This window comes from Sander lucioperca, chromosome 4 (assembly GCF_008315115.2).
Source record: "Sander lucioperca isolate FBNREF2018 chromosome 4, SLUC_FBN_1.2, whole genome shotgun sequence".
Lineage (NCBI taxonomy): Eukaryota > Metazoa > Chordata > Actinopteri > Perciformes > Percidae > Sander > Sander lucioperca.
In genome coordinates, this window is record NC_050176.1 from 19,540,567 (window position 1) to 19,554,239 (window position 13,673).

The following is a 13,673-nucleotide window of genomic DNA, read 5'->3' on the forward strand; positions in this document are numbered from 1 at the left end:
TGCCGAGGTGATTCACTGCCTGCAGGTACCGCTGGTAGAGAGAGAGGTCAAAGGTTTTACTGCACTTGCAGTACCGAGTGTAGTTGGAGGAGCTCAGCTCCGCCACAGAGAGCAAAGGAGATGCTGCAGCGCGATAATCAATTACACCAAAACGTTAAAAAGTAACGATAACAGAACCAGTAACGCTAGAGCTTATCAATACTACGGTCTTTAATAATTTAGCCCCAGTGCTCGTTTAATACCACGTTTTGGTACCCATACCCAAGTATGGCTGGGAGATGTATCGAAAAAAAAATCAATTAGAATTTTTGTTTTCGCACATTTGTGTAAAAAGTCTCAATTGTGAAAATCAAGTCTTCACAACGCACACAGAAAAGTTTGTTTCCGCTGTCCCCAAGTGGCCAAACAAATCTGGTTAATATTGGTGGTTTAAATAACCTTAGATTGGTTTCTTTTTTTACTGCTACGTTTTTGTAACAGTTATTTAAGAAGTAGAACCAGATGCAAACAAGCTCTTTTTAAATCAACTAAATTGGTCTTATTTATGTTTATTAATATTGGATTTTCTTTTACATGTAACTGACAGAGATTTTGCCAACAGTGTGTTGACACTAATGTAGTTCTTTTCACCAAGTGGGTGATATCGTCACTGTTAGAAATTCCCAATATCTCCAGCTCAGATTCACGACTAAATGGCTGACGTGAACGTTTTGTTCGGCTCGGTTGCTCGTAATCATGGTCTAAACCAGGGATCTTCAACAGGGGGTCCGTGACCCCTGGAGGGTCCTCAGAGTCCAAATTATTGTTATATTTTTAAAGTTTTTTTCAAAAATTAAAAAGTCCTAAAATTAATTCAACATATTATTATCAAATATGAATCCCCACTGATGATAGGCTTACTGGCCTATAGGTAAGGATGTCACTAAGGCCATCCACAGATACAGTGCCACATGTATGTTTAACATTAAAACATGATTTATAAAATGATTAGCTATTTTAATAGCTTAGTATTCTATACAAAAAAGTATGTATAACGGTTTTAGGTGGCCCCACAGGTTATTGTAGGCCCAGTTTAATATGCAACTTCATTTTATACAATATATGTAGTAAGGGGTCCCTGCTCCATCTTTCTTTCAGTTAAGGGGTCCTTGGCTTGAAAAACGTTGAAACCCCCTGGTCTAAACGATATGATGTGATTCAGAGAGCTGTTCGTTAGCAGGATCTTATCTCTGCAGTTCAGTTTATTCAGGCAAGCTCAGGCCTGAATGATGATTATTACAAGTGTCTCCGTCTGTGGTTTGTGGACTGGTAATCATCCAAGATGGAGGAACTTCCTGATGCTCCTGTTGGTGTGAAACTGTCGGCCCGCTGTCATCCTGGCAGTCCATCGCAGGAGTCTTTTTTGGATCGGCTCTGATTTGCTGTTATCACTGTCAGTCAGATAAAACGGTGTGTGTGTGTGTGTGTGTGTGTGTGTGTGTGTGTGTGGACTCGACTGTAGGGCTCAGCGTGGTTGCTAGGCAACAGAGCAAGACCTCCTCGGCAGGTCACTAGGCCTGTCTTTCAGTAGTGTGTGTGTGTACGTGCACAGGTGTGTGTGTGTGTGTGTGTGTGTGTGTGTGTGTAAGTCACAGTGAGCAGATTTATGAACAAAAAGCTATGAAGTGTGACTGCACCGTCCTTCACTGTTTTCTGTTGCTCCAGTTCTCTCTTTCTGTCTTTCTGACACACTGCAAACACACAAATGAATCCTCCACCCCCTCACATCGCCTCAAACCCAGCTGTGCCCCATCCCTTCCTGCCCACACACGCACACACATGCACGTGTGTTTCTCGGTTTGACTTTATTTTCTTCTTCACTCTCTTTCTTTTCCTCTCGTCTTCATCCGTTCTATTTGCGTTCTATTTGCATTGTGCAGCACTACAGATGGACGGAGTTCCATGTTGTACCCAGTTTATCATCAGCCTCTGTTTTATCTGTGTTCATCTGTTGATATGTTGAGGACTTAGAGTTGAAACTGCACTAATCTAAATTTACAGTAAGTCCAGGTGTCCACGGATGTGACCCACCCTCTCGTCTGCACAAACACATGCATGAACAAACATAAGCACTCTGTTGCTTAACTGCTAGAAAGACGTGGAAAGTGCTGCCAGTTGCCACGGTGCCTCATGAAAATGTAACGACAATGTGAACTAGAACTGAAAGCAGTTATGACGGGGCCCAAGCCACCCACGCCAGTTGCCCCCGACGCCCCGGGGGAGCGCGCGAAAGAGGAACCCGAAGCCGGGCGGCGGGGAGGCAAACGTCGCGAAATATCGAGAGGCGCGAGCCGCGACGTCTGCCGTACGTCGCCGTTGTAAACGTAGCGGTCAACAGTTCACCTCCACGCATATACAGACTACCTTTAAGAATTCTCTACAATAAACAAACTTCTTAACCCCCCTGACCGCAGGAGACAGCAGAGAGAAATGAGAGAGTGACCGAGAGGGGGGAGGGGGGAGGCAGGTGTGGTGGTTGAAGGAGCAGGGGAGGTGGTCACGTTGTTGCAAATGGCGTCATAGGCGCTGATTTATGTTTTCCTCCGTGGGTGCTTCGTGGGAAATTAAGCATCAATGCCACCGACATAACCAATCACACTATGACAGGTGCTCCACTTAGCACCAACTGCAATGTTTAATTGCACGGTATGGGCGCCTATGAATGGTGTTGATTTTGGATTGAAAAAGTGAGAGAAAAGAGTTGCATTTGTCCACTGTGAAGGTTGTAGAAACTTTGTCAGGTGGAGTTTCACTGTGCCGTCTACGGCACAGCTTGTGGCTGTTGCGTCGCTGTAATCTCCATTTATAAACATTTTTATAACTTTAAAGCATTAAATCTTCAAAATATACAGCCATGCGACACACAATTGAAAGCTTAGGCTCTCAGGATTCCATTAAGCCCACACAGAAAGCATAAGATGATTTACAGCAGTTACACAACTGCTACAAAGTTATAATAAATAAAACAATACAGCGTAAACAGCGCAGCCCGTGTGTAGTGCATCCTTACCTGTTTCCTTGTCCCTTTAGCCACTGCGTGGATTTTTTGCCCAAAACTTTTTTTTCTTAAATCCCCAAGAGTCCAAGGAAATGGAATATCCAAGCCATTATATCCAAAACGAGCTGTTCGCCTCACAATCTTGACGTTTCTGGCCGAATCACAACGGGAAATCGCTGAACTGTTTTTCATTTCCGCACTTCTAACGCTGCTCGCTTCTCTCCTGAGGGTCCTAGCAACTTGATGTGGGCGTCACTCTATTCTCTGACTTCTAAGGTTTCCATGGATACCTGGTATAAGCCAATCGGTGCAGGTTTGGCTGTGATACACCAATAAGAAAGCTGAAGTCTCCTCTGACGCGTTTTGGCCCACGTGTACTCGAGCGACATTTGCTCGGACCAGTTAGATTTAAATGCTATGAGACCCGCCTACATTTGTAGCCAATGAGCAGACAAGTCGATAGATACCAAATGTGCCAGTGAAATTTTAACCCTGTAATGGCTGGAGCTGTGTCAAAGCAAAAACAGGGCCTCCTATAAGCATATCACACCCTGTGCAGTTTATAATGACTTATTTCTATATATTTATGTATATAGTTATTTCAAGTATGTGTATGATTGATGTGGATGTGTTTGTGTATTTGAGAAGTGTTTTATTTTGTACTTTTTCTTTGCACTTTTCAAATGGAAATCAGAAAAACGCACAGACATATATGTAGAAAAAAATTCATATAGAATAAATTTTTGAGTCTTTTGGCTTCTGGATTTTTTCTGTAGTAAGCTCAACCTAGTTTAAAAAAAAAACATAACTCTCCCGCGATCTTATGGGAAAAAACTACACTACCCACAATTAACAATACATTGCCATGTCCTTACTGTGAAACGCCTAAGACAGTGCTACAGGGAGACAGGAAGCACAGCTGGTCATCCTCGCAGTGGCAGACCACGTGTAACAACACCTGCATAGGATCAATACATCTGAATATCACACCTGGGCCCCGTTTCAGAAAGCAGGTTTAGTGAAAACTCTGAGTTTGTTAACCCTGAGATGAGGGAAACTCTGGGTTTTCGGTTTCAGAAAGAGAGGTAACTTCACCTCAGAGTCAGTTACTATGGTAACTGAGCCTGTGAACCTAACCTGGTCGGGAGCAGGTTTTCTTCAAGAAACCTCGAGTCTCTCAGTCTCCTCCCTCTGACACAACAGTCTCTCATTTCCTCATTCATTCAGTCAGTCTGTATCAGGCGCATTTTAGACCAGTTTGTTATCGGCATGAATAAAAAACATTGTGTTGGTTTATTAACCATGTTAGGCAGACTATAAAACGTTTTTTTTTTTTCTAAAAACATGGCATTTCCTTGTGTCGATGATCCCGTTGATGAAGAAGCTGCTTTACTTTGCAGGGTGTTATATGTCAAGAGATGATATTGAAGCTCTGACATTTTAATTTTCAGATAACTTCCTATCTCAGCGGTATCTTTTTTCTTCCCAGTCTGTTCCCAGTCCCAACCTTATCCATCCTCATTTCACTAACGTCACCCATCTTGGGCATGCTCTACATCCCAGTAGATCATTTGTGTCACATTAATTTTTTTTTTGAAAACAGCAGTTTTCTTTACAACATTGATGATGTGGAGCATTTTAGTAAAGCTTCATTACCATTATACAATTGTTTCCTTCCCTATGATTTCTCTGTCATGTTTATAACTATAGTTTTTAGTTGTGCTTTTTAAATATCCCTCAATATCAGCTGCAGCAGGATAACTGCGTGGTTGGAAACAATTACAGTTACTGATATTCTTGTCTATTTTATATTTAATATATCACATTACAATATATTTTTGTTTTCTAATTCATAACTTTGACAAACATGTATGCTATATGCAGTAAGTAAACAATACACTACTTAACCACTTCATTTAAAACAGCTAAGTAACTAATGACATTTAAAAAACATCAGGTTATCATATTTATCAGGTTTCTTAGCAACCCAGTCCAAAGGCTCAGGATGCTGCAAATGTTGGTAAAATATGAAAATGGCTGGTGGATTTAAGACACAAAATAAAAATTTATTATGAATGAATCAAATATGAACATATCTGTCATTGTCATTGGCTTGTTGATCTTTACATTGTTAGTTAATTTCCTATCCTGGCCTGGGACACACATTGATACGGTTTAATAAAGTACTTATTGGACTTTAACTTATCATTGCACTTAATAAAAATAACGAGTGTAGCTTTCCTCAATTTAGGTCATCCTGTAGGTCTCATATGCGTTTTTTCCTGTGTGTGTGTGTGTGTGTGTGTGTGTGTGTGTGTGTGTGTGTGTGTGTGTGTGTGTGTGTGTGTGTGTGTGTGTGTGTGTGTGTGTTAGGGCTGAACGATTTTTGAAAATAATCTAATTGCGATGTTTTTCCCAAATATTGCGATTGCGATTCGATTTTTTTTTGAGCTTTGTCTTCTGTATTATTCAACAAAGACAAACAATAAATCATTTTATAGTATGAACAACACACAATTACACACTAGACAGTTAAAAAAGTAAAAATATAGTATATACACACACACACACACACACAACAGTGTAATTTTTTACAGTGCACAGAGAGGAGCTGCCTCCAGCCCCTCCCCCTCTCCCTCGTGAAGTTGCGTGCTGCCGTGTGCACTTGCTCAGAGAGGCTATCGTTACGTTAGCTAGTTGCTGGTGTTCTTGCCATGGGATTAACTGTACTAATAAAACCGTTGAAACACCGCGGCCACACTGCTGTGAAAGCTCCCCGAACGTCATTTATCAGAGTCTGGTTGTTACCCCTCTCAGTGGCAGCTCCTCCACTCCATATCTTTATAACGGAGCTAACCGCTAACCGGAGCTAACAGCTAATCAGAGCTAGTTGCCAACCGAGCCTTCAGTTCTACGTTCCTGTATCCATTAACTGCACGTATGGACTCGAACCAGAATAAAACCCTTCATTTTATTAAAATGGCTGTAAAAGTTTTAAACTACAACTCAGAGTTGTTTGAATAACAGAAATCAGCTCAAGGTACAGTGTAGCGTTAGCGTGCTAGTTGATGCTTTCTCTGCGGAGTGCAGACTGATTTGCTCTCGCGAGTCATGTGACCAAATCGCAGCCTTTGCGATTAGGAAATCGCGTTTTAACATATCGCGATATTGACGCAAATGCAATTAATCGTTCAGCCCTAGTGTGTGTGTGTGTGTGTGTGCGCGCGTCAGTCGCGGGGGAAACGGAGCAGTCCCACCCGCTGCAGAGAGCCGACAGATTGAAACGGCAGCCGCTGACTTCCGAGTGAAAAAAGGTTACAGCGTACATTGATGTTAAAATGTATACAGGTTGGCAGGACGGTCTGAAATGTTTTGCACGGTCTTTCGCTGTATATTTTGCTGGTAAATGTGAGATGTTTGAGTCACACACACGTCTTGTCTTCATATCAGAAACTAGAAAATGAATTTGACCCGTTCTCACTCCCACTTGGTCAGTGGCTGCCTTAGACTGTATATAAGAATTACTGTAAGTAGGCTACAATAAAACCTTTGTGAGTAAAAAGTCAATACTTATCAATGCACTCACCTGTATAGACAGGCATAAACATGTAAAAAGTGATATTTCAATCTGCAAATAGTGCATTTTTACAAACACGCTAAAACAAAAGCTGTCGGTTTGTAGTCTGTTTATCTTAGTTTGCCAGGAATCTTGAAATTTGGACAAATTCTTCGGCTGGCTGAACAAACCAAACTCTGTGCTGGAGCGGTAAAACTATGGAGGTATTATAAGACCAAAACAGACAAAATAATAAATAAAAAAAAAGAATAGGCATATTTGGTATAAATTCATTTTATTTTCTTTATTTGAAAGTCCGGCCTCCAGTGTGTCTGCTTAGAAAAATTCTGGCCCTTGGAAAAATGTAGTTGATGACCCCTGATGTAAACTGTATTTTTTTTTACACTTTATAAAAATCAAATATGTTGTATGTGAGATTTGAAACCTGTCCCATCACAAAACCATTTTGTCGCATTCAGGAACAATCAGAATTTTGAGAATACGACAAACAATAATTTTTTTCAGCATCTTTCTAAAGTTACAAAAACTTTTCCTCTTTACGAATTGTATAATTTAAATGACAACACTAATAAGGGCCAAAACACGTCTACGTCGATTATAGCGCCCCCTAATGGCCGATCTTTGCTAAATTTGGTAGAGAGCCTCTGAGCGGCATGCCGAACTAGCATCACAAGTTTCGTGTTGATTGCATTTACTGTGGCAGAGATATTGCAATTGCAAATTCCCCATTCAAAAGCATTGAGTTATTGGCCAAAACAAATAAACGTTGCTTATAGCGCCCCCTAAAGGCCGATCTTTGCCAAAGTTAGTACAGAGCATCGTAGTGGGATGTTAAACAAAGATCAAAGAAAAAAGAAAAAAGTTATTTGCTGATAACATTTAATTTGGTCGAGATATGATATGATACGTGTCTGGTAGCTAGCTAGGAAAATTTCTTTGGTTGTCAAACGCGCAACTTTAACGTAGCAAAATTCCTTGAGTAACTTTTGGTCAGGTCCATCTGGAGATGCTACATACCAGGTTTCGTGCTGATCCGTCGCACGGCCTAGGACGAGTTCGAAAAAGTTGGTTTTGCGCATTGCGTGATATTGCGGAAAAACATTTAAGCGGAAATGGGCGTGGCCTATCATCATGTGATTCAGCTTGATTCAAGGAACACGTGGATGTAAGGTTTTCTAATGTGCGATGTGTAATGTGGGAGTTAAAGGCAAAAAAACATTATAGCGCCACCTAGTGGTCCACATGTGTAATTTTTGGAAGGTGTGGTCCATGACCCATTGTCTATCTAACCTGTAAATGTAAAGTTGTTCACGTTAGTGTAAGTAGTAAATGTAGACGTGGGTCCCATAGACCACGCCCACTTTGACCCCTCAGTACCCCACTCTAGGGTTGGCCTCAGGAGTGGCCCTAGATGGTACCCATCAAATTTTGTAAAAATCTGATTAGCGGTTCATGAGATATAAACTTTTTGTACTTGTAGCGCCCCCTAGTGGCCAATTTTTGTAAAACGGGTGGGTGACCTTCAGAGGGTCATGTTAAACAAGAATCTAAAGTTTGGCGTTGATGGCATTTATTTTGGCCGAGATATGGCAAAGTTGGTGTTAGCTACACAAATTTGTTTGTGCGTAATATGCGCAATTTTTATCCTATCAAAATTCTTTTTATTAACTTTTTGTTCAGCCCATCTGGAGATGCTACCTGCCAAATGTCGTGCCGATCGGTCGCACGGTCTAGGAGGAGTTCGAAAAAGTAGGTTTTTCATAAATCGCGATTTTTCACATATAAAAGTTTAGGCGGAAATGGGCGTGGCCTATATCACGTGATTCAGTTGGATCCAGGGAACGAGTGGATATATGGTTTTTGAATGTCCGGTGTACGGTGTGGGAGTTATAGGGCCAAACGTGTTTTTTCTGCTATAGCGCCACCTAGTGGTGGAAGTAGGTCTATTTTTGCGCCTGAGGTCCTTGCGGAGTTTGGGACCATTCCTGAAAATGCCAACCCCCCACCATGTACGGTTTAGGCTGTAGTCGGAGTTTTAGGCGGAGAAGAAAAATAAAAATAACGATTAATCAGTAGAAAAACAATAGGGTTCTACAGCCCAGCTGTATGAACGGCATAGCTTTGCTATTGCCCGTTCTTACAGACTCGGGCTTGGACCCCTAATAATTAAGATTAAACTAGAGCTTAATGCCACCGTGTGTGCGTGTGTGTGTGTGCGCGCGCACGCGTGTGTGTGTGTGCGCGTGCATGTTTGCGTGCGTGTGCTGGCTGTTGCAACATGTGGGATAATCTCGACATAGTAGTGTTGAAATGTGAACCGTGTCTTAATTCTTTTTCTGATGCGTCAATTCATTGTAAAGTGGAAGTGGTTTAAATCAGCATTGCTACACCAGTGATATGAGGCTGAACCACAAAGTCGGGCTACAGTACAGAAGACTGATTTGCCCTATTTATCTAAATGGAGTTTTGGTGTTGGTCATGTTCATGTCTTCCTATGTAGAAAGTGACTGATCAAAATTTTAAAGGGATGGAGTGCACTGTATTTCCATCTGACCCAGAGTGTGCAGTTTAAAGTTTAGCGACTGATCATCTGATCTTAGCTCAGCTGGATGTCTAACGGTTCAGTAGCAGCTCTGCTCAAAGATATCAAACATACCTTCTCCACCTCTGAACGTTTAATACTCATTAGTACTGTCACTTTTTTATTAGGGCTGCAGCTTACAGGAATTCTCATCATTGATTCATCTCTAAAATATCAGATCATGTATTGAAATATCTTCAAATAATTCAAATTGCTTCTTTTGTTCAACCAACGCTACAAAACATATCAATTAGGTTGCTGGAACAATACAATGTGTGGTGTTTTTGATAAATGACTTAAGGCATAATCAAAATAGTTAGCGCTGTACGCGGGAATAGAAGAGGAGACATTTGGTCCGGTACTGAGTTGTTGACACCAGTCTTGAAACTGGTGATTGTTTACGGTAGATCTTCTGTGCTGCCGGTTTAAAGATGTGTGTAAAGCATCCACGTTTTGCTAGACAGTACACCTACATATACCTTTTTTATTTTATTCCTTCAAAGTCTTCACTACGCACTGTATATTATGTCTGGACGGACATGGATGTAAACTGTAACAGTTGCACTGGTTGGCGGAGGCATACAACCGCAACGCTGTCATTCTAGTTTAATGTTATTACTGATGTCTCCAAACTTTTTAACGCTACATTCAACTGTAAATTATTTGTTGATTAATCGATTAGCTGAGCCACAGAAAATGACAATGCTTTTCATAATCATTTTTAGCAAAAGCAAGCCAAACATTCACTGACTTTAGCTTCTCAAATGTGAAAATATTTGCTGTCGTTCAGCAAACTGAATCTCGTTGGGTTTTGCACTGTTGGTTGGACAAAACAAGCGATTTGAGTGTGTCAGCTTGGGCTTTGGGAAAATGTGGTTTGTTAGTTCCAGCCATGGTAAAATTTACAGCGATTGATCAGACCAGCTTGTCCCTCTCTCCTACTCAACTCCTGTCAACAATAGCAGTTTGGATCTCTGTCTGCAGCATTTATAAGACACGTCTTGTAAACATCTACGTCTTGTCTGAAATGTTCATATGTATCACATGTAAAATGATGATTCACAGAAATTCACACGAAAAATTTCTGTCCTGTTATTTAAAAAAAAAAAAGCACGTAGGGATTTTTGTGTGCTCCCATGTAAAACATCTGGAATGTTTACTTTACTTGATACCAAAGTTTGCGTTTCAGCTTCTCAGGGCTGTCGGGGTGCGGGATTTGTTTTATAGATTCAATTATGAATTTTTTTATTTAATTTTCAGTTGAACTTTTGATAAGTATGTTGTTTTGTACAGTTGATACAAATACAGGAATACTTCCAGTCATTTGTCTGCAGCTCATTCTGTTTAAAAAAATTGTGAGAAAATCGCATTGAGAACTTAAAATTGTGACTCGTATCTTTACACCCCTATTATTAAGACAAGATTTGGGTTTTTATTGCTTCGTTAGTCTGCCTGAGCTCTTATCACACAGTTAACTGTGGACGATGATGCAAGCGAGAAGTCTGATGCTTCAGCTAAGAAATGATTAAACTCCCTGACCAACGATTTAAATCATCAACTTTAAGAATGCAGCCCGAGACCATTTTAGAAACATGTATTATATGTACTTCAGTTCAGTGGTGGAAAAAGTATTTGGATCTCATGGATGGATGGATGGATGGATGGATGGACTTTATTAATCCCAAACTGGGAAATGACTGTGTTACAGCAGTAACAAACAGGTATAATAATCCTTAAGTAAAATAGTAGTACCACAGTGTAAAGATACTCTGTTACAAGTCAAATAGGGCTGCATAATATATTGTATTTTCATCGCAATATCAACTAAATTAAGTAAAAGTAAATTCAAAGCAGCAGAACTGAATACACCCTAATGTCTGTTTATTTTAATTCTAATTACTTTATATACTGCTGGGTAGCCTAATCTATAACAATGCGTCATCATTCATTAGTTGATTTATATTTTGTTTTAATTATCCGCATCTGCAAAGTTACTAGTTAAGTGATGAAATGAATGAAGTACTATGAAGTAGCATAACATGGAAATACCCAAGTTAAGTGCAAGTACCTCAAAATTGTACTTCAGTAAATGTACTCACGTACGGTAGTTACATTCCACCACTGCTTCAGCTCCCATCCATCTTATTTAATGTACTTCCCTGCTTTTGAGCAGAGTTTCTACTTGATTGTAGCGTAATAGACGGTCCCCAACTCGGCCAAATTAACTTCTTGGGGAAAAAGTAGACTTCCCCAAAACTTCTGTCTTAAAGGGTAACTACCGTTTTTTTCAACCTGGTATTTTCCTATGTTTGTGTGTGTAAGTGACTGATTGGAACAACAATCTTTGAAATTGGTGCAGTATTGAGCGTGAACACTGTAACCCGGCAGCTTACAGACCGGGCTGCAATGTTACCCTATGTGGCAAATGTTCAGCGTCAGTTTGGTCCACTAAAAGTGCTGTTTTTGCCGCTAAAAGGCTCAGATTATTATTCTAAGTGTCTGACAACATTATGGAAAGAATCCCTACAGAGATAGACATTTTAAAACCTTTTAAAGACCTTTCTGTTTAACCAGAAATGGTTCTTAAGTCGCTAGCGCTAAACCCACCAGACTCCATTTAAAAAAAACAATACTTTTAGCGTATAGAGCCAACATATTTTCACATGTAAATCGGTAAACTATGTGCTTATTTCAACCAAAACTAGAGTTGTGATGGTTGGAAAAGTGGAAAGACGACCCAAAATGGCTTTTCATAGTTTTATTTTGTTGCTGTCGACTTTGAATCAAGTGTATTTTATGATGCTAAAATGACTGTTTATTTACATCTACAGTCTGGTGGGTTTAGCGAACGCAATTTCACGGATGTTTTTATGTTTAAACAGAAAGGTTGACCTCCTTAGAAATCCTTTCCATAATGTTGTCAGACACTTAGACAAAAGTGCTCGTCAGTGGCAAAACGAGCACTTTTGTGAACATAAATACAAGCTGCACAATTGCCCTATTAACTTCCATTGTAGCTTGTTTGGCCGCTGCCGACTGCAGAGATCTCGCTTAATACTGGACCAATGTCAAAGATTGTTGTTCCCATCAGTCACTTAGACACAAAAACATCGAAAATTGGGTCCAGGTTGAAAAAAACGGTAGCTACCTTTGAACCGCCAGCAAAAGGGCACCCATCCAGAGATCTTTTTGTCTATTTAGTTTCCTTATAAAAATGATTTCCTTACAAAGGGGTTCAGAGTCAGCAACCATGTGCTATATTATGCTGATAGAATGCAGGGTACTTATTTCAGTCCGTCACAACACTGAATGATTTTAGCACAACTTCAAGCAGCGAGCAGGAACAAACCAGTCATCAGGTGTGTGGAGCCTGCTGCCTCCGCGAGACGTTTCCTGTAGCAGCTTTAATGTTATGAGGTGTGATCAGGAGATGTCCCACCATGCTGTGGTTAAATTTAAAACCGTCTTAAACTGAAGCCATAAAACTAAACATAGATGTCTGCAGCAAGGAAGGAACGAATGGGAACTGCTGAAATATGAGTAGCCTGTCGTGCAATGACTAATGCCACATAATTGACATATTGATTCATCTCTTTGTTGCTATTGTATCGCCTCATTTGGCATTGCAAGTAAGCCTGATTTTGACATTTGCTTTTTTCCCTCTTTCCCTCCACCAGTGTGCTGTTTTGTGGTCCATAAGCGCTGTCATGAATTTGTCACCTTTTCCTGTCCGGGGGCCGACAAGGGACCTGCCTCCGATGTAAGTACAGAAAATGGGAGTCCACAGTGAAGCAGATCGCTGGTGGTCAAGTTAGATATTTATTAAACACACAGTTAGTGATTATTTTGCTGTTGAGTGATGTTTATTAATAACATTAGCATGGTCAGCTGTGTGTGTGTGTGTGTGTGTGTGTGTGTGTGTGTGTCTGCCCATGTAGTTCCTGTATTTGCTGCTAGATGAACACATACGCAGTCGTGCTCCTGCTGAGCGGTCAGCCCCACATCACATTGACAAATGTCAGTAAAGAGAGAACGTGCTGCCTGGCTGCCTCAGGTTAATGAGACAACATCTCTCATTCATTTACACACACGCACATTTTTTGTGAGTCAGCAGCATAGATTTTGAAGTCGTATAACTGATGTTTATTAATCTCTTACTCCTTCCAGTCGCTTACATCACCAAAGCTACTTCAGTCTTCCCTATTTCTAAGCATCCTCCAAACTCACACTATCAGTACTGTGTTCTCTCTCTCAATAATTTTACTTTTGCTCTCTGTCATAATGGAAACAACATTTAAAGGATCGGTTCACCACAGATACACTAAATGGTCAAAGGTATAGCATGAGTGTACTTCTGGTCCCCTTAGGTAAATCATAATGATACAGAACAGAAAATATGTTGCACATCTATAACATGAGACAGGTGTGTCGGAGAGGGACAAGTAGGTAAAAAGTTTCAAAATCATAATGATGCAAAA

At 40.5% G+C, this 13,673-nt stretch overlaps 1 protein-coding gene across 3 annotated transcripts in view; it reads left to right on the top strand.

The window, feature by feature from the left end:
- LOC116057228 (protein kinase C beta type-like) overlaps window positions 1–13,673 on the top strand; it is a 58,179-nt gene that overhangs the window by 13,035 nt on the left and 31,471 nt on the right. For all 3 annotated transcript variants that reach the window (XR_004897208.1, XM_031309622.2, XM_031309620.2), the window contains exon 3: window positions 12,873–12,955. Coding sequence is in view for 2 of the 3 variants with exons in the window: in XM_031309622.2 (XP_031165482.1) it covers window positions 12,873–12,955 (83 nt within the window). In the remaining variant the exon portion in view is untranslated. The remainder of the gene's footprint in view (window positions 1–12,872; window positions 12,956–13,673) is intronic.